Source organism: Sceloporus occidentalis, unplaced genomic scaffold (genome assembly GCF_023333645.1).
Source record: "Sceloporus occidentalis isolate IW3139 unplaced genomic scaffold, rSceOcc1.0.p SCAF_163, whole genome shotgun sequence".
NCBI lineage: Eukaryota > Metazoa > Chordata > Lepidosauria > Squamata > Phrynosomatidae > Sceloporus > Sceloporus occidentalis.
In genome coordinates, this window is record NW_028317143.1 from 799529 (window position 1) to 826456 (window position 26928).

Consider the following 26928-nt stretch of genomic DNA (forward strand, 5'->3'; position numbering starts at 1 on the left):
TGTTCTGAGTGTCGTGCTGTCAGGGAAGAGGCGCTCGGCCCTTTGAAGTGAGAAGGTCTTCGCCTGCAGGACACAGAGGTCACATACCTGGAATATATTCCTCCTCCCTTAAGGACAAAACCTTCAAAGCCGAGCCTTTATCTCCAATCTGGATTTATGGCGGAGGTGTTTCCAGAATGTTTGTGTAACAATGAGCTACCGGTTATTTGGGAGTGCCTGTAATTGTCTCCCCGGCTACGAAAGCTTGTTAACCTGACATCATTTTCTGCCGTTTCCTTCCCTTTTGGCTACGAGGCTGTTTAATGCCACAACTGGATACCTCCAGACGGGAACAATACGTTGAGTGTTACTCGTATGTACTTATTAGGGATAGGCGTCTGCACGGAGGTAGTGACCACCCAAAGGTGGAAAGGTGGGGTGGCCTTGGACTCCTTTTTTAATGTATTTTTTATTTTTTTTAAGTTTTATTGTTTTATATATTATTATTTAGTTATCGGCATCAGCGTTCCACCCCCAGCACCCAAACCGATAGGGGACGTTGTATTAGGCGACCCAATTTAAACGGATGTAGCGTATCAGCCACATACTGGCTTTGAAAGCCCATTTACTGCCTCCTTGCCAAGCTGGTTGGACTCTCCGGCAAGTTAGCCTCTAACCAATGTCCCCATTAAAAGCGGGACAATGGACTTCAGGAACTCAAACCTTAATCAGTCGTTGGTCTCGTCTTAGATTCAGGAACCATATGCATGCATGTCTAAATACCCTCACTCTACCACTCCTGCTGGGAGGCTGTTCCACTTATCTACCACTCTCCCATTGCACGCCATTACGTAGAGTCCTTTGTAGTAACAAATAGCTTTATGGATCTAAGTGATATCGCTTAGAGTAACAACAAGATGACCACTAGGGGGCATGTTCAGGTTTAATCCTAACGGTGACCTTGGCAGATCACACAATCCCTTTGGAGCAACATGTGGGGCTCATACAAGATTGGAAGCTCTTTGTGGAAGATGGTGGGGTTTATAGTAGATTGGAAGCTCTTTGTGGAAGATGGTGGGGTTTATAGTAGATTGGACGCTCTTTGTGGAAGATGGTGGGGTTTATAGTAGATTGGACGCTCTTTGTGGAAGATGGTGGGGTTTATAGTAGATTGGACGCTCTTTGTGGAAGATGGTGGGGTTTATAGTAGATTGGACGCTGTTTGTGGAAGATGGTGGGGTTTATAGTAGATTGGACGCTCTTTGTGGAAGATGGTGGGGTTTATAGTAGATTGGACGCTGTTTGTGGAAGATGGTGGGTTTATAGTATAAAGGAAGCTCTTTGGGGCAGAATGTGGGGTTCATAGAAAACTAAAAGCTCTTTTGAGCAGATTGTGGGGCTACTAGAAGATGACAAGATATTTAAAGCAAAATGTGGGGTTTATACTAGATTACAGGATCTTTGGGGCAAAATGTGGGGTTTATAGTAGATTGGAAGCTCTTTGGAGCAGATTGTGGGGTTTATAGTAGAAAGGAAGCTCTTTGGGACAGATTGGGGGGGTAATATCGGTTCCAAACTGTTTTGATTCCCCTAAATTGGCTTATTTTTTAATTTTCTGGGGTTTCACTGTAATTTAGGGCCACGCTCGCCGTGTCAAATTGTTTCCTCTCTGAGAAGCTCTGAGCTCTCCTTACAGCACAGGCTCAACGTCTTACTGACCCCATCAGCTACACCGTCATTATCACAGTAATTACCAGCTCCAGCCGTGGCTGGTCCTTGCTGAGTCTGTCCCCTTATAAGTGAAATGAGCGAGAATTCCCATCTAACACCACGGTACGCTGAGAAAGTATATTGACTGAACCGTCGGATAAGTGTCCCGATCAGGTAACGAGAGAGCTAGCTCTACTTAAGACGTGTCCTCCACACATACAGAGAAAGCTATTAATCAGCGTAGAGAAGGGGAAAGGAAATCTATAAACTCGACATGACATTTAAATGGGCTTTCAGTAAAGTGATACACTCATGAAAGTTTGCCTGGGGGGCATGTTTAAATCAGCGGCGTTAAACAACCCAGCTTCGAGTCGGCTATTGAATTTTCATTGACTGACAGAAGCGAACCAGGAATGGGGGGGGGGGGAGATAAACCCTAAATGAGCCGTGGTTTGAGTTATGGAAGTTCTAAGTGAGCTGTAAGTGATGTCCACTTAGGGCGTCCGCTAAAGCAAGGTCAGCTCTAATTAAGGACTAGAGAGATGCACATTGAGGATGTTGTTGATCAGTGCCGATTACGTCAGGAATGGAGTTGGAAAGTTTTAGTGAGTCAGAAGTAACGCCAGGTTGGTTCTTTCTACATTGGATTAAGGAGGCATCTCCCCTAGGCTGGAGTGGAGTATGGAGGCATCTCCCCTAGGCGGTAAAGGAGTATGGCGCCATCTCCCCTAGGTGGGAGTGGAGTATTGGAGAGTTCTCCCCTAGGTGGGTCTGAAGGGCGGGAGTGGATGGTGGGGGGGTTCTCCCCTTGGCAGGAACGGAAGACAGGAGGGTTCTCCCCTAGATGGGAGTGGGGTATGGGAGTCATGGCTGTCCTATAGAACAGGAGCCAAAAGCCCCTGGGAGCAGACACAGCACAAGATCAAACAAACCATCCATCTGGCAGTTGGTAAAAGAAGCCAAACAGACGGAATCCAGTGAGATCTTGTTTGATTGAGCAAGGTCTTGTATAAGAGCCCTAATGAGATAAGCCATGAGCATGCCAAAGGCCTTTATCATGCCAACGGGCGCAGAACACGTGTGTAACGTGTTTCTGATCCCTTAATGATTTTTACTGAGTATGTTCTGCTCCTCGTACGTCTGACTCCGAAAGAGAATCTTGCTCAGACCAGATCCTTCACCAACAGGTTTATTCGAATACCTTTTGATGAAGAAGTAAAACAAATGTCCAAATGTCTGTCACTTTCCCCAAATCCCACGTGTCACAGCTCTGCGCTCTAAAGAAACCCCTGTAATAGCGTAAATTATACAGGAACCCCACGTTATATGTGTGAGCAGTCATGCTGACTACATGGTTATCCCTCCTCGTTTAGTTGCTGATCGTTGCTGATTGATTCAGGAAGGCTGGGGAATGGGGAGAGCTTCCGGACAGGGAATTGCACCTTTTTTTTTTTTCTGTAAATCCCTGGGATAAAATATCCCCTAAAACCACGGCACCGGCAAAGAAAAATAAAAAGCACAAGCTATAGGTCGTTCTCATAAAGGAATTTATTTCGCTCAAATCTGTCACCGCGACCGTTCGGGTTTTAAGCCGCGCTAATAACCTTCGATTGGTTCAACATCGAAAAACGCTCCAAACGTCACCCTGTGAATGTACTTTAAGCCGGTTAATTCATTGACACAATGGATCAAAGCCCAAGAAGGTGTCGTGCGACCGAGTCCTTTCTCTGATATTAAATGCCACGTCTGCGTCAGTGGAGTTTTCCGTCCGTAGGGCTGGAGAACGCTGACCACCCCTTCTAATTAGAAATCATTTTACTGAACTTTTACCAATCTCCGAATCGCATGGCCAATTAAGAAATTGCACCTTCTTCTCTTAATTGGGGGGAGGATACCCCCGCGTCTCCCTCTTTAAATGAAGTCATATCTTTTGCTTAATTAAGACGTTCCATCCATTGTAATGCGAGCCGGACTTCTTCGTTACCATCTCTGCAGGACATCTCACGATATCCACTGTTAATTTTAAATTGGTTCGGTAATTCTCGCCTGCAATCTTTTTTTTTTTTTTCCCATCTTATTACTTTTGTTGGGATAAGGTGATAGTGGGAAGACCAACGGGGCATTAATGACAAAAGATTGGAGCGCCAGAGGAGACAGGAATAAAGCTTGGGGGGGGTGCAGATTAAAGCAACCGGCAAACATTAGGAAGACAAATCTAGGTGGAAATCGTTAATGGGCTCTGATCTTCCTAGGTAACCCTGTAGATTGTAAGCTTTTGCGGGCAGGGGACTCATTAGCGTTTGCTTGAGCCGTTAATCGTGATATTATTTGCTCACAAAATACTCGTAAGTCTCTCCCCATCGCTGATGGCCCCTGTCTGACTTTGTTTAATTTAAACAATATGGCAGCATATTTCTCAGCGTTAAATCCACAATTTTTCAGGCCGTCCTTACTGTTTAGTCAGCACGTGGCAGAAACATATCTACGGGAATAATTATATTACTTATTATATATATGATATAATATATATATATATATATATATATATATACACACCGGTATATACTATGTGTGTGTGTATATATATATATATATTTATATATATATATATATATATAAAAATAAATTTAATGTTAGAAATGTTGTATTTTGTACCGGTATTTATTAATAATGAAATGATAGGTGTGTAAATATGTTCACTTGTTATTAAGAATAAACATACTCTAAATGTGATTAATTGAATTTAATTGAGATTTAATTTAATGAAATAATTGGTATAAGTTTGTATTTAAAGACATTGATCACCTAGGTGGGGTTGTATTAAGATATTTATAGGAATTAACCCAAAGCTTTTGTTTAGGAATAGAACACGTACTGCATATATTGATAATTAGTATGGGTATATATATATATATATATATGCAGGTGTCAAAAACATTGTATTATGTAAATTACTTTTTTGAAACAGAAGACGGTATTAAAGTGTTTTTAAAAAATGAAAAATGCTAAAACAATGTTTTCTTGCAAGTATTAATATTTATTAATTATTAACACAGAAATTTTCCCTTGTTCCCGGTTGCGGTGTTCGCGGGAGCCGCCATCTTGCTGCCCCCATCACATGGTTTTGATCCCTGCCTCGCCCTGAGATATTTGTGATAATAGCTTTACAGAAGACCCGCGCGGCCGGAAATAATCACTAGCGCTAGAGGCTCATGCGCGGGCCGAGAAGAGAGCGCCGTTAGAGTCCAAGAAATATTGAATGTACAAGTTATAAAAATATGAGCAGCTAATCAGGAAGAGTCTGCAGAAGGAACAGCCAATCAGGAAGGGCAAAAGGGGGGGGAGCAGCCAATCGGGAAGAGGCTGACAAGTGCAAATAGCAAGTTCTGAGTGGTAGAGATTGGTACAAAAAATAAGGAAATGTTAGACTAAAATGGCTAGATCGTATTTATGCTTCCTAAATTCATTTATTTTTATTTTAATATTTTTCTTTTTTTTATTATGTCTAAAAAAGAAATAAATTAAGATTTTTGTTTTGTTTTAGTTTTTTTTTTCTTTAGAGGGGCTCACCTTCTCACCTAACTATACACATATGCTAATACTAATAGCACATATTTCATTTAAACATTTTGAATGAAAATTATATCCTTTAAAAAAAAAAAAAATGTAAAAGGTGCGATTTGAGTGCCTCATAAACGTATATTCCCGTTGCGGATCCCTAAGGCTTCACCCTGCAGGTGAATTCATTGACGTACTCAAATGCTTAAAAGCTGGTTTGAAATTTTCCTACATTTTTAATTTGTTTGTTCGTTTTAACAGAAAAAAATTAAATTAACACATTTTTGTTGTTAATGGCAACAAAAATTAGTTTAAATCCCCCCTGAGGGCATTGAAACTAAAACAGGCAATACATTTTATAAAATCTAATAAAATCATTGCCGACAAGTATGGAGCTCATTAATATATATTTGTCATCTAAATTCCCATTATTTGGGGATATTGAAGAGTGGCCAAAAATTGTTTTTTTTTATTTATTTATCCGCTCCTTTCCAATTCAGATATTGTGGGGGTTTTTTTTTTTTTGGTTTTTTTTTACACCCATGCTATGGACCTTTTATTCGACAGCCGATCCTCTTTAGTAGAAACCAGTGGTAACCATTGGCAGGTCCCAACGATGAGACATCCAGAGCTGGATTCGGACTCTTGCCCGCCGACTGTCTCTTTGGGCTCCTCTCATTCTTCTGGGATCGTCTCAACCGGGATGGGACCATTAAAGATCCTCCGGATATTCCAGTCTCGTCCCTACGTGTCGCCACATACGCGGAGACCCACACAATGGAAGTGTGCTGAGCCTGGCACAGGCTGAGTGTTATCCGCGTCAAAAAATAATAATAACCCAACATGTTTTGTTTCCTACCTGCGAGAAAACGAACCCGACACCCGTCATTAATCGTGGCAATCTGGTCCCAACGCATTGAGGGTTCTGTGCAGTCTCTTTTACCTATCACCTCGCTGCCGCTGACACACTTTCACGCTATCTGATGGCTTTTGCTACTTCCTGCGTAGGTGTTCCGACACGTCCCGAGCTCTGGATCACGGTGAAGTTCCCTCAAACAAAGCCGGGGTTGGCTCAGCCATTCTGTTCTTCCGAAACTCGCAGCCCTTAGGGCCTTCATTTGAATGTGCGCTTTATTGAAGTCATTGTGCGACTGGTTTTTCACGTTCTGATTGTGCTGATGCAGATACGCAGCCGACACACTGCAACCAAAAGTTCTTCTTCGGAACTAATGAGCGATAACTGTTAATTAGGGAAAGCCATTGGGCTATTGATAGGTAGACAAGACAGAAATTATCTGTTGGGTTCAGTCTTCTTTTCAAGATGCCCGGGGCGTTGAGATGCCTGATGAACGTTGATGGGTACGTGCCAAGATTTGGTGCTAAGAAAGGAGGCTGCTACCCTGCTATAAAAAAAACAAAAAAAACAAAACTAAATATATATGACTTCTTACAAAGCGCCAGCTGTGTACGGCGATAAATGTAAGGACCGGTTATTGCGAGTACTAAGTCGGAGCGCCGTACCTTTTTCTTCTTTGTTCCAACGCATAGAACAAAGGAATTAAAACGTAGAATCAAATGAATTATTAATTAATAATTAATTATCCGCTTTCAAAGAAAAACAAAACTCAATACAATATACACAAAAAATTTGGTACTCCGGAACCTCTTTCAATATCTTCAGACCAGGCTCGGGGGTAGAGAAATAATTGTGCCGTCAGATCAGACCCGTTCAGCCCGTCTTTTCTGCCGTGAAGACTTCTTGGTCTCGCCTTGAATCGTCAATTAAGGCGCCATAATGCCTATTTCATGCATGCTTCAGCTAAGATCAAAAAAACCTAGCTTTTCAGGTCATTTAATTTTCTTTTTTATATGTATATATAAAAAAATACTTTTCAAAAAAATTATGTTCCCTCTTCCTCTATCATTGCATTCCCTGCTCACATAACTTAAATATATGCCTTACTAGAAATAATACGATGGTGGTCTCTACGATAAAACCACTATTATTTTTTGTGTTTATTTTTTTTATTTTTATTCTGTGTTTTATTCTTCAGATTGATATTTTCCTTTTGTGTGTTAACATGTCTCTTGTCCCCTCTTTCTTGCAGGACGTCGTTGCTGCGATCATACCCGCGATTGACCCTCTCAGTGCATAGCCTCGTGTGCCTTGCTGCCTTTGGGCTGGCTCTTCCTCTAGCCATCAGTCTCTTCCCGCAGATGTCTGAGGTCAGTCACCGTCTCGCTGTCCGGCTTTCTTACCATACGTGGTGCAGGAGTGGTGGGGCGAGCCTCTCCAGGTCAGGTTGGTCCTCGGCTCCTGTCATTGTCGGACTATGGCAAGTGGTTAGCCACCATCTTGCTCAGTGGGGGGGTTTTACAAAACCATATTCCTGCCATGTACCCAAGAGGAGAATGGACATGGCTGCATTGGCCCCAGAGAATATGGTCTTCGCTCAAAGATAATCAGTTCCAGATGAAGCTTAAGCTTCCCCATGTGCGTATGTGCGTACACACTAACACACAAATCTCCTTACCTCTCAAGATCGTGGCTCCTTTCCTGATCCTACGTGGTTGTAGATGTTGTACAACAGGGTCATATAACATGATACCCCCCGAGCACCTGCCCCCCAGCTACAGTAAACTGCACGGTGCAGCTACTTCTCTTTGGTCGGTGACGGTGCCATGGCAGATTATCCCTTAAAGCACAGGGGCAGCTAGTTACGGGGTCACTGTGTGGAGCAAACTCCTGATTTAGTTGATTACGGTTGTAGACCAACCATAACTGCCCCATCAGGCCGATGGCGCTGTCCCTTTAAGGCCCACTTTATGGGACTCTGTTTCAGCTCCAGATTGTTCTCTAATCTGACTAAGTTGTCTTTTCCCTTCATCATTGATGTCAGCAACCCAAAAACATCATGTGGATTTGCATTCCCTGATAGCGCAAGCCAAGAATTCAGTGGCCACGAGCCCTGCGCTCCCTCGAAAACGATCGTAATGCCAAGTGCCCAGATGCAATTAATGCTTTATTTTTCTGCTATGTGCCTTAGAAATGTATTATTCCCTCATTACATTCAGTCTGTGTTGGCTCTATTACCGCAGTCTGAGGTCATACGGCCATCACTGATTTTATGATTAGTAAAATGATTAATAACAACATTTGCGAATTAATGAGACTTCTGCCTTAACTGGAAATTAATAGAGATCCAAGAACAAAGCGAGTGTTATTACCCTCTGCCTCGTGTATATCCTGATACTATTACCCTCTGCCTCGTGTATATCCTGATACTATTACCCTCTGCCTCGTGTATATCCTGATACTATTACCCCTGCCTCGTGTATATCCTGATACTGTTACCCTCTGCCTCGTGTATATCCTGATACTATTACCCCTGCCTCGTGTATATCCTGATACTATTACCCTCTGCCTCGTGTATATCCTGATACTGTTACCCTCTGCCTCGTGTATATCCTGATACTGTTACCCTCTGCCTCGTGTATATCCTGATACTATTACCCCTGCCTCGTGTATATCCTGATACTATTACCCCTGCCTCGTGTATACCCCACCGCCATGGCTCGCAGCCCTCCGGTTCAGATGGGTCGTGTGGTTTACCAACTAAGGGCCAGTAAGGGGGGATTTGGAAATCCACCGTTTCTCAACATTTTGGGGAGGGCTTTCTCGCTTCCCTAGGAGAAGTCCTAAGCCATCCCCTCCCGAGTGTACGAAGGACGGTCTCATTGGAGGTCTAAAGAGAGGGTTTGCAGGAGATCTGGATATTTCCGCTCCACATTACAGGGATGAATATGTTCGCCACAGAGGAATGAACTGGCCCCGTATAATGTATAGTTAAAGCAGCATGGAGAGCGCTTGGCACTTCCAAAGCTCACCATTAAGTGAATAGTTAACCCCCACTGTCCCACATGATCACTACACACCTGCAATATGGCCGCCTCTCCACCCTCCTCACACCTCCCCACCCACCGCCGTCGCTGTCCAAAAACAACAGCCGAGGAAGGAAGGGCTTTCCTACTCCGTCAATCTGTTGAAACCCCCGTCTCGCTGGCAGGCCGCGTCGGGCCCAGCAATAGGTTAACGAGCCCGTGTGCAGCGGGATTATTTCAGGGAGATGACAGTGAACCAGTAATTACTAATTAGAGGCAATTTAACAGGAGGGGAAAGTGAAATCTCCTCTTCACCAACTGTCAATAATTAGCGGGTCTGGTGAGGGTGAAATGTGTCCCCAGTTAAAAGGCTGACGCATTAATGAAACGCCACGCGAGAAACGCCATCCGGAGAGGTCACAGGCGAGGCCGTTGTGAGCCGCACAGTAAGATGTGTGTGCATGTATGTGTTAGCGTGGGCTGCCTCCTTATAATACACGCGTGACCCGCTCGCGGTGACTGATTCGTTCCCGAAGGACAGATCTGGAACGGAGCTTATAGAAGCCCATCCTTTGCCTTTTATTTTTGTAAATTTTGTATTTTTGGGGGGAAATTGTATACATTTCTAGTTGCCGAGACTCGTGTCTCAGTTTTGTGTGCGGGGCATTGTGGGTACCCCTTCTTGGGTTAATTCCCCTTTTTTGCCCCAGTTGGACGCGGAGTGTGGGAGGAAGCGGCAGGTCCCCATTACTCGCTAAATGAACCCTCTCCAGGTGATGGAAGGGGTTGGTCCTCCCATCTGCCCCTTTCTGTTTAGCTTGGGTTAGCTACATTGGAAGGGGCAACTGGAGTGTTGAAACTTCAGGTGCCTGGAATTGAGAGTCCACCCCACTAAGGAAGCTTCTGTAATGTTAGCTGCTGGTGGGGTCCAGACTGTGTATGAAGAGGTTTTGTGATAAAAAATCACGCATGAGTCCACGGAAGAACTTCACAGTATAACAGTGATTTAGGTTAAAGTCACGAAGTCCATAAAGTCCACCACTGTTGATCCAAAAGAATCCCCTTATTTCCCACTGGATCAACAACCTATAACTGATCCTGTCTTTATAATAATATATACATATAATCCTGCTATATCCCTGTATATTATTTTTTTGGTAAAAGGCGTCTATTGTGGGCAGTGGATTCCACATCTTTACCGCTCCTACTGTAAAGAACCACTTTCGCCGTTTTAAGTGAACATTTCTGTCTCTGAGTCTGAGTGGATGGCCTCTCGTTCTTTCCCCAGTCCTGTTAACGAACAGATCATCAGAGAGCGGCCGGATATTGTCCCCGTACGTACTTTTGTATAATGACATCATATCCCCTCTGATGCCTTCTTTCTAACACAGATTTTTTATGGACGTACACCATCCCTTGAATAGTAAGTGCGGAGTCTGTGTGTGGTTGCCACGGACACCATCTGACGCCTGTCATTCACATCGTGCTCGTTGGCGATGTCAGAAACCATTTCTGGCGGACTCCGTCTTCAGTGATTTTAATGCTGTCATTCCACTCACTGTCTCTTACCGCAACGTACGCCAGATGACAGTACAGCCAACGCCAGTTATTTCAATTTATTTAAATGTTTTCTATTTTTCTATAAAAAATATATATACTCCGGTTCACAAAATGTTAACCGGCTGTGGCTGACGGTGTTAGGAAAACGTTCAGCCCGGTGTTTGTAATCATGCAGCGTTTTCAGCAGGTAAATGGGTTTTTTAATCCAGATTTTAGCTCATGTTATACGTTAATGCACGGCGAGGCTGTTTGGGGCCGTGCGCGGTTCCTTTAAGGCTTCGAGTTGTCCTTTTATCCAGCCTTATGGCAACTTCATACAAATCAAGAGCTTACGTTCTAAATGGAATTATACGGGGAAAAGGGGTTCTAATGCACAAAAATAGTAAGTCACCGATGCCTCGTACCTGATTACCGCTATAGCCAGAGATTCCCTTTGGGGGTTTTGCGATAAGGGTCACATCCCACCCGGTACCGTACCAGCAGGCTGGGGAATTATCCTGTACGGCTGGCAATCTTGGGGTGGAATTTTTTTTATTATTATTTTTTATATATATATATATATATATATATATATATATATATATATATATAAATAAATAATAAAAAAAATCTTTACTATGATGTCAGCTGATGATTTCAGAATATAATGTACAATAATGAAACCAAGTGTAAAAAAAAAAAATGTGGATTTCTTAAGAAATGGAAGAAAAGGGACTTAAGCATTAGTGGCGCGGTTTCATTTCTTTGTTACTTATTTTTGTATTTATTTTTTTTTATATATTTTTTTTATAACACGTGTTGAACTCCAGCATAATAACAGTGTTGCTATAATATAGATTTCTGTGTTTGTTGGGGTTTTTTTTTTTTTTTTTAACCATTTTTGGGAGCTGTAGTTCAGCAAGAGCTGCACTGTTACCTGTCCCAAGTATAAAGTAAATCAAATTAAAGCTGCTGTCCCACTTAGACCAAACATGAATTACACTCCCCGGAATGCTACGCAAATAAACCTCAGCAGATCTGTCATTTTTAATTTATATATATATATATATTTATTTATTTTTTTGCTTTGCAGATTTAATCACATTTAAAAAATCGGTATACGTTTTCTGTTTCTACGGCAACAACTTATCAGCGCCTGCTTTTGCCATGTGACATTTAAGAGCGCCTGGGAACAAAATGATCAAACAAGCAAACTTTTACTCGATTTAAGCACTAGGAATGCGGTTTAGTACATGGGACGGCACCTTTAAGACGGGGGAAAGAGACACGGGTTAGCTTTATCCTATGCATAGATCGAACGCTCTCGTATCAGACGCAGCGTGATAAGTCCCTTTTCCCCCCCGGTTGTGAATTTGCCCGCGTGTTTGCTCGGCACATAGTGTCTCAGTTGAAGCATAGCCGTGCTTTTTGCCAAAAGGCAATTAATATTTTCCGAGCCGAGGATGCGTCGAGGCAGCGGGGGCACTTGGTCCAGCACCGTCTTTTTGACAGATGCCCTGTTATCAAGTACCGGAAAAATGCCTCTGTCTTATCAAGTGGCTTTTTAAGTGCTGCTTTCAAGACCCCCTCAAGGGTTAAGTCCGAGCTGTTTAGCCCAGGTTGTCGGATGTCAGGTTTTTTTTTCCTCCCCTTTGAATGCTAATGGCTCCCAGCCATCAAGAGGCGATCAGTGCCTGAAAGGGGAAGTGTGAGGAATGTGAGTGTGGCTCAATCCCCCCCCCCCCCCCCGCACCTGCACGGATACTTAACATACTTGAGTCTGCCAGAGAGCTACAGACCTATAAACACAAACCAAATCCACCTCCGCACCTGAATGACATCATTAAGGAAGCGTTTCCGGCTACTACAAAAGGCTCAGCTGCTTCTTATCCATCTCCGCAACAAGAGGTGAAGGAATGAAAAAAATGGCTGCGCTTTAAAGCACGGTACAAAAAAATGATTGGCGTCCCTCCTTGTGCACAGGTGTGCCAACCGAAATAAGAAGGGATTTGATGGAGGGGAAGGGAAGAGCATTTACGCAAATAACATCAGGGAGGGTAGAAAATTAAAACCTGCACTACGACTCCCATCATTCTTATACTTCTTGCCACTAGTCCTGAGTGCAGGGGCAGTTCATCCTTACATCGGTGTTCCATCCCAGTGTGCATCATTACTCTAATGTATATAGACTCGGTCGGCTTGCTGGCAGTATATAGGTTAAATGTCTCCCTCCAGAGCCGGCACGGTGCCTTCCCAACAGATGGATCCGGTGTGTAGGCAGCCAGGAGTCCGTGTACCGCGCGCTCCTCCAACGTGGGTGTAGAGGGCAATCTTCCCAGCCGCAAGAGTGTCAGCGTCTGTCCCCCAACAGGCATCTACCAACCGCGTTCCTGTAAGGTGCCATCACCTTTCGCACGGCGGCTTAACTGTCCGCTACGTTATCATACTTGAAACGCTTGGAAATCGGGGAGGAAAAAACGCACAAGACTATTCCTTTAATTCATTCATACATTAAGAATACTCTCTCGGTAAGATTTAGAGTTGGAGAATCGATGCACGGAACACCAGCGTTGGAATGAATCAGAACACGCCGTGTCCAGAACGTAACAGAAGGTCCTCTGTGCCGCGACACCTTCACGCTCTCCGTTTTTTTATCCTATGTGGGCCATAGAATAAAAAAATATTTATTGGGGGTTTTTTTTGTTGTTGTTTGTTTTTTGCGAGCAATCAAGATCCAGAACTTTCTGTTCCTGAGTATTCTACCCTCTGGTACCCTCTGACACGTGGCTCTTATGAGCTACAGAAACTTCTGTTCTTAATGAAGAACATAAAGGGGGCGTCTCTTTTAAGCCGTTAGTATTTGAGCAACGTAATTGTTATGATTTAGAATTGTAGCTTTTTGGGCCAATTCATGGGCTTTTCAGGAGAAAGTGTCTTAAAAAGCAAAGGCTTCTGCATAATGAGTGCAATGCTTTTCATGGGGAAGGAGACTACACGTGTTAAACAAATATATCCTGATTTCTATAGTTTCTTGTTAAAAAAAAAACCAAACCTTTCACTGGGGGGGGTCCCTTAAGTTCTCCCCTCTGCTCTGCTGTGGCTGCCTGACAATTTCTGACATGGAAGATGTTCGCTTGAAGATCTATTCATTAAAAGGAGGCTGGGAGTGGCTGTAGGAGGTCAGACGGTTATGATGTAATACATATAGGAGGGGCTTTGGAAGAAATTTGGAAAACTCTGTTGCTAAGCAGCTCCAGTATCTCAATAATCCTTATAGTGGAATTGGGAGCATTGGGGTTTGATTTGGTTATGTGGATGTATGTGAATTCTGAACAAAATCGCCTTTATGTGTATACCATGGGAGAAGCCATCCAAACTCATTGGGTGAGCTTCCATCCATTAAGTTGCTGATTGTTATTGATTGGTTCGTGCCGCCTTGGTAAGGATTGGCGCGAATCGCTGAAATAATGCTAGTTTTGCCACCCGCCCGACGATGCAAATAAAAAATAAATACTTTCACGCGCTTCTGGTGTATAAATGGAGCGATGCCGTAAGCTATAGAGGTGACAGTTCTTCCCTCCCTAGTTGTTATCTTGTCTGCGAATTCCTCTTCTGCGCAAGAAGCCGCCATAGCCTGCAGAAATCGCGAGTAATAATATACAGATGGCACGTAACGCGTTAAGCCACCGAGCGCTTTTTTTTCTACTATAAGTGGGACTTGTGCCGTAAGACGAGGCCAAAAACAGCATCTGTGGCCTCGCTCTGATTAGTAAGTATGGGCCAGCTGGTCCCCGAAAGCCTCTCCCACCATCTTTCCACATGTACCCGACAGGAATAGAGCCCCTGGCGGACCGCCGATATGGTGACACCAGCTATTAAGTAGCGCTGCCCACCCTTCATTAAAAGTGCCCAGACATATTACTCTCATAAACAAAGATGCAGGAAATGTAAATTGTAGCAGTTGGTGGATATCATGAAAAACACTCAGCATTTTTATTTTTTTTTTAATTATTATTTAATTTGTTGCGTGCCGTACAAACACAGGCACACGTTGTCGTTATTGTTTATGATCAAGAGCCAAAGTATAAGAAAATAAGTTGCATAAGTCCGCGCATGCACGTATTACAGACATATGTGGAGTCTAGTCGGGGAAAAACTAGTCTGAGGATTAGCCCGTACACCAAATAATCTAGTTAAGGAGAGTCGGCCATACCGGACACACCTCTCCATCGCCATACCCAGGAACTGTCGGGGTGTGCTCCCGAGTCTCCAGGTTTTTACCCCAATCTCGGGGTCTGGATCTGATTTTTTTTTTTTCACGTTCCACTCCTAATGGGTGCTTTTTCTCACTGCTATATCACAGCTGCTTGAATCCAGGTGTCTTCATTTACAACATCTTTTCTAAAGGACTGTTACTGGATCAAATTCACCTCGCCCTCTTAGTGAGTCACTGCAATAAAATCTGCGTGATGCCAAAGGGTTAATATTTAAAGAGCCCCAAAATCAGAAGGGTTGTTCCCAGAAGTGCTCCCCCGGGGGGGGGGGGGGGAGAGAAATGACTGTAGACTGTGATTACAGATCGCTTACATGTTCTCAGGTGTTCCCATCACTTTCAGAGACATCATTTGGGTTGTCATTCCTGGTTCCCTCGACAAAGTCCGACCACAACCCGTCAGCAGATGCTTGGCGTCACAGCGTGCTCCTTTTCACGTTGGGTATATAGACGGCTCCTTGGCATCACGGCATCTACCCAGAGTGTAGACTTCCAGCCGTCCAGATAGGACACTTCATGGAGTGGTCTTCGGACTTCTTTCTTGGAGGCTTCCAGTGGTGCCACATAACAAAATACACACAACAAACCGAACCGTAAGACCTGGCTTTGGAGCGAACGTATCATTAATCCCATAGCTGGGGTACAACGTGGAATCGACCAATCAGATTGATATCTCTTTGACGTCTTAAATATGACGTCAAAGAGAAGACATGTCTGACTTTCTGCTCGGGGGTTCTCTCTCTCTCTCTCTCTCTCTCCCTCCCTCTCCCTCTCTCCCTCCCTCTCCCTCTCTCCCTCCCTCTCCCTCTCTCCCTCCCTCTCCCTCCCTCTCCCTCTCCCTCCCTCTCCCTCTCTCCCTCCCTCTCCCTCCCTCTCCCTCTCTCGGGTTGGCATGTTGAGATGTGTTCTTGCGCGGTTCACTTCATGACCCCTCTGTATGTTTTTCGCTTTTGTTTTTGATGAGCCCACATCTTGGTCAGTTTGTTTATATTCTAGAGGACCTTGAGGTCATCAGAGTAACAATGCAAAGCACCCTGATCTGGCTCATGGAAGACAGTCCGTGTTCGTTTGCCGACATTCTTTTTTGAGATGGAACTGACATGTGGCTTTTGGAGATAAGATGAGAATGTCGCCTATATAATGGACACCGATATCTGCAGAATTATCACCCAAAACATGCCTTTCAGACAAACGAATGAAGTGTAACGTCAGTGCTTTTTTAAGGAATTTATACGTTCTTCGAGTATACGTTTTAACATTTTCCAGCACGCCTTTTAACTTAAACTTGGATGACTTTTGTTATTAAGTTGCAGCGTTGTTCTCCGGCTTTCTTATACCAAATAAACGCGACCGTAGCTTTCTTATATACTTACTTTTTACCCTAGTTGCCCAACAGTCATTTGCCACTGAATCCCCAAAAATACGTTCTTATACAATGATCTAGGTTAATATTATGTATATTCCTAGGTAGCCTCCGTGTCAGCGGCTGCCGCGAAGCGATGTCATCTGCCGTCACTTTTATCTGGAATGCTTAATTGACACAAGACCAGATAATTGGCTTCATACATTTTTATTGTAATTAAGCCTTCAGACGAAAAGAACAAAACGAGAGCACGTAATGTTTTATCTCAGTGGAACAGCGCCTTTAACTTAATGAGATCGCACCGAGCGACACAGAAGTCGCTGCCCAGAGCGTCCGTGGGTCTGAAACGTTCTTGGCATTTTTTTTTATCTTTATGATACCTGTGTGATTGTTTTAATGTAATTTCCAAGAAAGGGTTATTTAAAGTGGAAATTGATATTTTTGTTTCCAGAAGGGCCACCCCGGCCGTTATAAAGCGCTTTAATGCATATGATAGATGAGAGGTCTCTTTACATTTCCATAGGGTCCTCCTTGCAAGTGTGTGTGTGTGTGTGTGGGGGGGGGATCCCCAAATTTATTTGCCCCTTTGCCCAACCACCCAGCTGTTTTCCAGGCAGGAGATGTTGTTGACCAACGTGCGCGATATACTTACCGCCAACCAGCTCTGTGAACACCGCGGACGGGGATCTGTTTAGAACCCCTACGCGCAAGTGCCGAACTCTCTCAATCGGGGGGTGCTTTCCTGCCATCGATTGGCCGCTTCACGCAGCCAATCGGTGGCAAGAAGTATCAGACAGCGAAGGAGGATGAGGGCAGCTGTTGAAGCTGAAGTTATCGAAGGATCTCTCTAACGCTGCGTGACACGATGTCATAACATAGATGCTGATCACAGAATCGGCTACAAATGAGATGAAATTACTTCCGGCAGTGTTTTTGGTCAATGTGTTGTAATAAACGCCGTTGTGGATTATACGCTTTTTTTTTTTGTTGTCCTCTCTATTCATTCAGGTTTTTTTTCTTCTTCTTCTTCAAAGCAATGTTGAGGTTGAGAATAGGTCGTGCTGTAACTTGTCTGAACCGTCCCGGATTAAGCAGACACAGGAAAGATTCTCGAACAATACAACTCGAAACTGTATCAGTTTGTGTGATGAGTACAACAGAAGTGACACCTGTTTCTCAACCAGTTTTGTGTCTTTCAGTAGCAAGGGCATTAAAGCAGCACCTGTCCTTCCTATGAGGCTCAGGCGCATACCTGGGAAGTCTCAGCATTTTACCCCACCGTGGGGGTGAAGGGGCAGATTCTCGGGGTCACACAGTCTGGAGCTCTGGCTTGTCATGGTGAGCTTAGTTAGGACATTCCTAAGTGTCTCGGGGAGGGCCGGCCGGCCAGCCAGTAAACGAACCATTTTGGATGGCATAGCTCCCGGGTATTGTAGGTTAGACCGGTGGGAGATCGCTGGAAATGTCTTCCAGAAGATCCAGAATTCCATCATCCATACAGATTATGCAGGAGGTCATAACGTCGGAAGTCCTATTCCATGATTTAATGTAGATTGAGCATCTGAGGGTCTGCGGTGGACGGCGACCCAGCAGAGCTAATTAACCCAGGTGGACCCTTTAACTCTTAGAACACTCTTTTTCCAGGTGTTCCATAGATAGACCCCCTTAGTCTGTTAGGTGCATTTTGAAAGAGTTTAGGTTCTTGAGATTTACGTAGAGCATGGGATAGAAAACATGGCTCCTGAATCCAAGACGAGACCAGCGACTGATGAAGGGTCAGTCATTGAAAAACGGGCAGACTCGACGGGGGGCCGAATCGGTCTGAACCCCCCGGCAGGTTCTATGTCTCTCTGTAAATCAATTCCTGCGAACCAGAACATGCCACCCAGCCCAAGCCCAACCAGAAACAATATAGAACACACGTAATTATGTCATGGCGCTATATGAATACCGATGTAAATATCAATAATAATCGGCTCTTTTTCCCCTCTGAGGGTTGTAGTAGTAGTAGCGGCTCGGCTAATTTCGCAGCTGGCAGGAGGTGGTTATAAAGCTTCTTATGTATAAACTCGCCTCCTCTTAGATCAGCAACTCTCATTTTTAAGGAAGTTCCTTGTAAGGGCTTTATTTCAACTTAAAGTATTTAGGAAACGTAGTAAATCCGCGCTTTGATCTTCGTAATGAGCACTTTAGGCTGTGACAGGGACGTCGCTCGTCGAGGAGGGAGACCGTTTTCTGGAGATCGCGGCGTAGAAAATAGAAGCCCCGTTCGTCGAAGGTGCAGTTCCACTTCGATAAAACTTTACGCAAATAAAACCAGATTAGACTTTTATTCTCTCTTCTTGATCTTTAATCTGATAAAAACAGCATAGAAGTTTTTAAGAAGCTTTTTTTTATGGTATCAGCCGATCTGCAACTGCTTCTGTTTCATGTGACAATTAAAAAATATAAATTAGTAGAAATTCACCATGGAATGTTGTATTTGATGATTGAATGGGACCGAATTCACGCAGATTATGGGAAAAACGCAAACATTATTAGATTAAATCTATCACCGTAATTAACCTGTTTATTACCCAGCGGCTGAGCGTGGCTGGCCTTAAGCAGTTAAATAGATCGGCGGCTCAGTTTATCGGTATCATTAAACACATCATCGCCGTGAAATTACCGTGGTCAGGGGTGACATGGAAGTATTTAAATCTGACGCAGCGCGGCGCTTGAGGCAAAATCTGTCAAACGCAGATTATCTCTTCCTAGAACGTGCATTCCTGTCACCCTCCATCTGCTCGCAGGGGAATCCGTCCAGCTGCTCCGCACATCTGGAAAATCCTTGTCACCGACTTAATGACCGCTGGATGATGACACTAAATGGGGTTTCAAATAACATTACCTGTGTATTTAAAAAAAAATCACCGTGAGGTTGGGGGAGGACCAGCCCGTCCGATTCCTCGATGCATGCCGATAGGAGAGAATGAACGACATAAAAACTTTTTATTATTAGTGGTTAAATGGTACAGACTGATATACGGGATATGACCAAAAAATATGTGGACAGCTGACCATCACACCTATATGAGTTAGTTGGACATCTCATTCCTAATACATGGACATTAATATGAAGTTGGTCCCCTCTTTGCAGCCATAACGGCTTTTGCTCTTCTGGGAAGGCTTTCCACAAGATTTTGGGGAGTTTCTGTGGAATTTTCCCCCCTTCATCCAGTAGAGCGTCTGTGAGGTCAGCCACTGATGTTGGACGAGACGCCCGGCTCACAATCTCCATTCCAGTTCATCCCGAAGGTGTTCGATGGGGTTGAGGTCAGGGCTCATCCAGCCATGTTATGGAGCTTGCTTTGTGCGCTGGGCACAGTCATGCTGGGATAGAAAAGGGTCTTCCTCAAACTGTTCCCACAACGTTGGAAGCAGAGCGTTGTCAAAAAGCATTAAGATTAACCTTCACTGGAACTACAGGTCCAAACCCTGAAAACCAGACCCAGTCTAATTACGCCACCAAACCTTACAGCAGGCACCATGTATTCCGGTAGGTAGCGTTCTCTCCTGGCATCCGCCAAACCCAGATTCATCCATCAGACTTCCACATAGTAAAGTGTGATTCATCACTCCAGAGAACAGGTTTCCACTGCTCTGGAGCCCAGTGGAGGTGGCTTTACACCGCTCCAGCCCACGCTTGGCATTGTGCACATAGTGATCTTCGGCTTGTGTGCAGCTGATCAGCCATGGAAACCCATTTCACGAAGCTCCCGGTACACAGGGCTTGTGCTGATGTTGCTTCCGGAGGCAGTTTGGACTCTGTAGCGAGAGATGTTACACCTGAGGACAGGAGATTTTCACGCACTGCACTCGGGACTCGGCCGTCTCACTCTGTGAGTGTTTGGTGTTTTGCTTTGTGGCTTTGACGCCACACCTGATAGCGCTGAGTGCGACTGAAACCCCTAAACTCAATAATTAGGAGGGGCGTCCACATACTTCTGGTCATATAGTGTGTGTGTGTATATATATATATATATTTGTATATATTCTATATTATTTTTTAATTATTATTTTTATTTTATTTTTTTTCCTATATTTTTTCCAAAAATAATAAGCTCTATATTCAGAAATGTTTTTTTAAGGGCAGACTGAGAATACCTTATACACATTATATGTTATATTAACCCATTGCTTCCAGGAAGCAGAGTGAGAAGCAAAGCAATCGTGTCCTCTGTACCACCTTAATAGTATTTTTATTGGGACCTCATTGGGGTAATTTTTAAGGTCAGACTGGATACAGAAGTAGATAAATTCCACCCCCCCCCCCCTTATACGAGGTCCGTAAAAGAAACCTCATAGCGACAACATTATTAACAGATTGCAAGCTCTTTAGAACAGGCGTGGAGCCCTAAGAAAGACTTAGTTCTTTGCGTCAACCCTAAACCATTTGAGTCTTTTTGCCTGGACAATTGGGTGACAAAGGGGGCAGCTATTTTGGCCCCCCGAAGATAAGTAGGCCGCTTGGGCCGCTGTCTCTTTGCGTGTTCCAGCAAGTCAGTCTATTCCACAGGATACAGAGTGCCGGAGAGACGGTCTCTCCATGGAGCCGTGTGCGTATCTAGGTAATTTCAGCACACGCTGCAGTAAATAAAAAGCCATGGCCCTCAGGGGCCCTTTAGCAAGTTGCCACAGCGTCTCCGGGGCATATCAAATTTTCACCTCGTCTGCATCGAGTTCTTTTCATTATTCGACGAGTCAAACTTTTGTGTAGCGTGTTAATCACTGCTTGATGTATGTGCGTACATTACATGCGTATTATCCAAGGCATGTTGGCGTTACCCAGGTCTGTAAAGACGAACGCTCCCCCATTCCACACCTTTTTCTCTTACAGAGTGTTCGTGGAATTGTTTAATATGCGTTTTGTAGCATTACATCTCAAATTAATACAGAAATGATGTGTACGTGGGAGCCGCCATCATGCCTTTGTGTTTTAATTTAAAGATATATACGTAAAAATAGGGGTCTGATCCACTAAATGCCTCAGCGGAAAGCTTCATGCAAATTCCCCACCATTTCCCATGATTCCTTAGTGAAGTGCATTGGAATCCTTTCGTCAGCCCAAGCAGGAAGTTGAACCGTTCCTTTCAAAGCTTTATTATTCCGTACACAGCTCACAATGGCCGCCCAGAACACCCGATGCATTTCACTGCTTCCCTATACATGGCAGCGGAGAAAGGCAGAGGTCCCAACCGTCTCGGGGGCCCTTAGTGAATATTGCATTGGAGTTTTATCATCGGCCAGGCAGGAAGTTGGTTTTGCCTTTCAAAGCTTTATTATTCCGTACGAAATGCACAGTGACAGCACAGGGAGTACCAGCTTTATAACGCCCAATGCATTTCGCACAGCAGTATGCTTACACATACGCGACCGCGGAGAAAGGGGGTTCCACCGGGCTCCTCGGGGCCCTTAGTGAATACTGCATTGTCTTCATTGAACCCCCAGCAGGAAGTTGAACCCCACTGTTCAAAGCTTTATTATTCCGTACAAAATGTACAATGGAAGCCCAGGGGGTACAGTCCACATAACGCCCAATGCGTTTCACTGCAAAGTGCTTAGACATACATCGCAAAGGAGAAGGGCGCGGGGGGGGCAGATTTCTTAGGGCCACACCAAATACTGGAAAAAAAATTAATTGACGATGAAACAATCCTACCTTGTGTCAGATAATCGCTTGATCTGGACGTTTCTTTGGTCTGTTTTAGATGGACAGACGTATTTTCCGCTCTTTGTAAATATCTTTGGTTTCCATAGCCACAAGTAAGATTGTGTGGTGTGTTTCCACCCCCCCCCCCAATATCTCCTTTTTTTGCGACTTTTCAAGCCTAAAGGCTCTGACCGCGCTACGGTGTAAACTATACCCTCACAGCTGACGCATCGCAAGCGCATCTTCTTCAGTAAAGAGAAAATTGCTGTTAAAGACATATATCAACAAGTCGAGCGGTCGCCTCGGACACGCCGGCCTGGGGCCGCGCTTACAGAAATTGCTGTGAGCCGGCTATAGCTTTCCATCACTGGAACACGAATGGTAGCCGACTGCGCGAGAGAATGAGGACAAACAAATCCGGAACAGGCTGAACGCCGCCATCAAAACGTACTAGCAGGAGGTGGCGGGTCGGCGGTACCGGGCGCGACTTCTTTATATTTATTGTTTAAAGAAAAGAGACGAGGGAGGAAAAGAATCACAGAGAATCCATAACTGGGCAATGAATTCCATACTTACTTTTTTTGGTATTGAGTAAAGTTTTGTCAGCCGCTCTACCAAGTTCAGTGAACTCTGCTGCACTCTGTAGGCTTAATATCGAGTCAGGGCTCCCAGGGGCCACCACATGAGTCCAACTGAGATCCGGCTAGGGCCTCTTTTCATTTGACTAGTTATTAGTTCAGGAGGGAACTTAGAGCCACCCAGTGGGTCTTTTCGGATAATAATATGCAGCGAGCGGTATATCCCCTGCCCATAGGCAGTCGGCGCATGCCTCCGGGGCATACGTCGGGCTTATATCCATTGTTTCATTTGCTCCGATGGTGCAGGTCCACTAGCCGTGCGCTTGAAATGCCCAGTCCATAAAGAAAACCAGTATGTATATAGGATTTCCAGATACGTGGCTTCGTTACTATGTTCCGCCATTTCCAGTTTGCAGATGGACTGCTTGGTCCAATAACTGAATCGTCTCCTACTCCATGCGTTGGCTTAGGTATTTGTATTATATATATATAATTCATAGACCATTGTCATCCAATAATAACTATATCAGCCCCAACCCTGTGCCTCTGCCTGGCAGACAACAGGTTAACCAACCCCCCCCCAGGCCGATCCGCTACCTTTGGCGACTAGTCTTAGAGATTAATATTCAGAACGCCGCGTTTCGCCGGAGAAGTTGCTAATAATGTCAGTAAAAGGAGAAGAAAAAAAATATGTTGCATCTGTTATGGATAGCTGTACAAAATTAGCTAGTCACACCTCTGACACCCAACATGTCTTAACTTTAAATACTCGGCTTACTTTCCAGAATTTCCTGATTAAATTAAATAAAAAAAAAATAAAAAAAGCAAAACGCGATAACAAATTTTTGCAATTACTGTTCTTTCCGGTGCGATATATATATGCATCATTTTCTTTTATGTTTATATATTTCTGCTTCATTAGTGCTGTCTGAAGGGTGATTAGATCCTTCAAACATTTTACAGAGGTTAAACGTTGATTAAGATTTAATTATTACTGTAAATAGCTTAGAATGACATATGGTGCAAAAACGTGACATATGTGCATTTGAATAAATGAAGTGCTATTTCCCATGATGCTTTAGTATCTGTTTAACAGCTTTGCTGAAGGGTTATGTTACACCTCATGCTAACTTGCTTTCATGTTAGATTTCGGTGGGTTCTGCAGCTGAAAAACGAAGAACAGTTTCCCATTATTTATTTATTTATTTCAAAATTTTTTTTTCTATTTTCTTATTCCATTTTTTTTTTTTTTTTTTTAAGCATTGAATATTTTTAAATGCTTAAATTGTTTGGCACCTTGATTTTATTTTGTTTTTACTTTTTATTCGCTAATTGGTGTAAGCAGATTCAAACATTTTCTAGAGCTTGGAACATTTTTTTTTTTTTTTTAAATTTTTTTTTTTTTTACTTTGTACATAACGATTATTATTTAATTAGTTTTCTACCCCCCCAAAAAAAAAAAAGTTGGGTGAAAAAAATCCTTTGCGCGTTCGAAGGAAGGTAAAAGAGGCAGTAGAACGAGTGCCGCGTGAAGTTACACGTGCCAAAGCATTCAAAAGCCTCCAGATTTGGGTCAGTTTAATAATTTGGGTGCAATTTTACTGTTTTACTCGAGATGGAGATTCTGTCTCTAATACATGGTTGAGGGGTTGACGTACCTTTGTGGTCATGTGAGGCACATGGCGCTTGGAGACTGGATGCCTATAGTGACTTCTACCAGCCCCGTCACCGCTAGGGACACTTTTCTTACCCTGGGGTCGGAGGAGCTGGGATTTAACTGGCTTTGCCCTGGAGGCTCCGGGTTTGGTGTCTCACCACAAGTCCCCCTGGAGAAGGGGTTTGTGTGCAGTCCCACACTACTGAATACCGCTCTTCGATATGTGTGGCCGGTATCTTGCTGTATCCCGACCTGAATCACGTTCCGTTGTGGAGTCCGCTAGGCTTCTTGACCCCATTTACATGTTCCTTTAAATGTACGGCTACCCAATCTCTATTTTAATATTTAATGTTTGTGAATATATAATCTTATAATAATCTACTATAATAATCTTATAATATATATTTAGTATCTATAAACTAATCTTCTCACTGTTAAATCAGGAAGGGACCCCTGCCAGCCGCACCTCGCATTTTCCTGACCGAGAGGTCTGATTGTAGGGAGATCCGTACGGCTTTATGTGTTAATATGGTTATTATTCTCTATTATTGCCATCAATTTTTCCTATTAGAATACGAGAGTCTTTTATCATTCATCCCCTATTTGGTCCCATTCTATTCCACCTGCTGTACATTCCGGCAACCATACCATACGTTCCCGGAAATGCTTCATTAAGCCGGTATAATTAATAATAATATTCTCGACTCATTAATCGCAGAAGCCATGTTTAGGAAGAACTCCTAACGTCCGTGCGATCATAAAAAAAAAAAAAAAAAGGAACTTTAATAGTTAATAGTATTAATCCCAATTTAAGGACACGTCCTTCCTTACTTCTCTTTAATAATTCTATTGTATCTCAAAATAATGGATGAGAAGAAAAAAATAATGATTATACCCTCACTAATTAGCCAGGTTTTGTTATTATGTATCCATGTGGACGGTAGAATCCGCGATTTAGACTGAATTGTCTTCTAGCCGTAACTGGAGGTTATACCTACTTTTTTTTTCTTCTTTTGATCCAGATTGAGACTTCCCGATTAGAGCCAGAAATAGCCTCCAGGACCACCTCCAAGACGGTGATCTACAACAAGGGATTGTAAGCCAAAACCAGCTCGTTTCATCACCAAGCGAAGGGGCCGAGACCGGCAGTACCCTCCTCTATGCGGGAAACCGAGGGGACTTCGACTTGCTCTCCACCACCTTGACAGCTGGAGAGAATTAACACATTCACACAACCGCCACCTCACCGAGGTAGAAGAATTAATGCATTCGAGTTTCGGCGTTGCTAAGGGGGACAAGAAATAGCATAAAGTGGCATCAACCTTTTTAGAAATGAGATATAGAAACTAAAGGCACATGTTCGTTAGGATTTAACATAGACCCCAATTGTGTTCTTTCACTGGGGTAGCTTTTAAGGGCCCGGCCCCTGTGCTGCCCCAGTTTGGCCCCCTATAATTGGGTGAACCAACTGCTCCATTCAATATCTCTAGTGTTGGGCCTGTAATGTGGGTTTAGGATTCTCTATGTACAGGTCATAACGATTCACATAGAAACGTGGTGTCACAGACAGACTTACGCATGCTGATTGGCCGTCGTCGGTCATGATGACCATTGGTGGATGTGGAAACCATATTGCCAATTACGAGTGAATGTGTCAATCAATCATGCCAGTGTCTGGTGGATATTTGCTTCAGTCACTCGTGCCGGTCATGGATGGATGTGTCAATCAGTCATGCCAATAACCGGGACATACACTGTCAGTCACTGTGCCAATCACAGGTAGATACAGCCGTCAGTCACTCTGCCAATCACAATTCGAGGTGTCAGTCACTGTGTCAATGACGGGTGGCTGTGTCAATCATCCATGCCAATAACCGGAAGATACACCTGTCAGTCGCTATGCCAATCACAGATGGATGTGTAAGCCATGCCAATCACTGTCAATCACTAATGCCAATCACTGGGAGATCATAGTTCTGTGTATCACTCTTGCCGATATAAAACGGTAACGGCAATATTTAAACCATCACTGGCCAATATCCCTGCCTGAGATCAGGTGAGTCTATCATTTGATTACAACCATGTATTGGCCAGAACAGGGTCGTGTGCATTGAGCATTGTTGCCCTTGCCATCGTTCGCGAAATGCTTTAAGACACTATATTGCTGAGCCTATCGCTTTCGTTTGCCCCATGGGCTGAGTGGTGCCCGCTCTCCCCTACCAATACCCTCTCTACCCCAGCTCACAGCAGGTCCCCTGGCATAAAAGACAAACTGCCTTCTCTTTACTGGGCTCCATACAGCTCCTCGAGTATGTGCCATGCTTTTGCATCACATTAAGTGTTTGGGGGAGGCTGATGGAGTGAGAGCCATCTTAGCGTGGGGGTAGGGTGACCACGTCGGCCATAGTTTCCAGGACACACAATATTTTCACATAGTGCTGCCACTATCATCAATCGGTTACTCATCCCGCATACTGTAGGGGGCAGTAATGTGCAAATGCCCTCATCCGCCTCTCAAATGCACAGAAAAAAAGTCTATCATATATAGATATTGGCATCTCAGAGTAACTATTGTTTTTGCCCTGAAAAGTCTAATCCGGCATTAAAAAACTAAAATATCAATAACTAAATATTGAAATTCTATTCCATTCTAATATGCAAATGTACCCTCTCTTCACACATTTCATTTGCATATAA

At 43.8% G+C, this 26928-nt stretch overlaps 1 protein-coding gene across 1 annotated transcript in view; it reads left to right on the top strand.

Moving 5' to 3' along the window:
- Positions 1-25331, top strand: part of LOC149279520 (sideroflexin-5-like) — a 76990-nt gene extending 51659 nt beyond the window's left edge. Inside the window, exons 13-14 of the mRNA XM_089501078.1 lie at positions 7356-7473; positions 25254-25331. Coding sequence (XP_089357204.1) covers positions 7356-7473; positions 25254-25331 — 196 coding nt within the window. The remainder of the gene's footprint in view (positions 1-7355; positions 7474-25253) is intronic.
- Positions 25332-26928: the final 1597 nt, after the last annotated feature.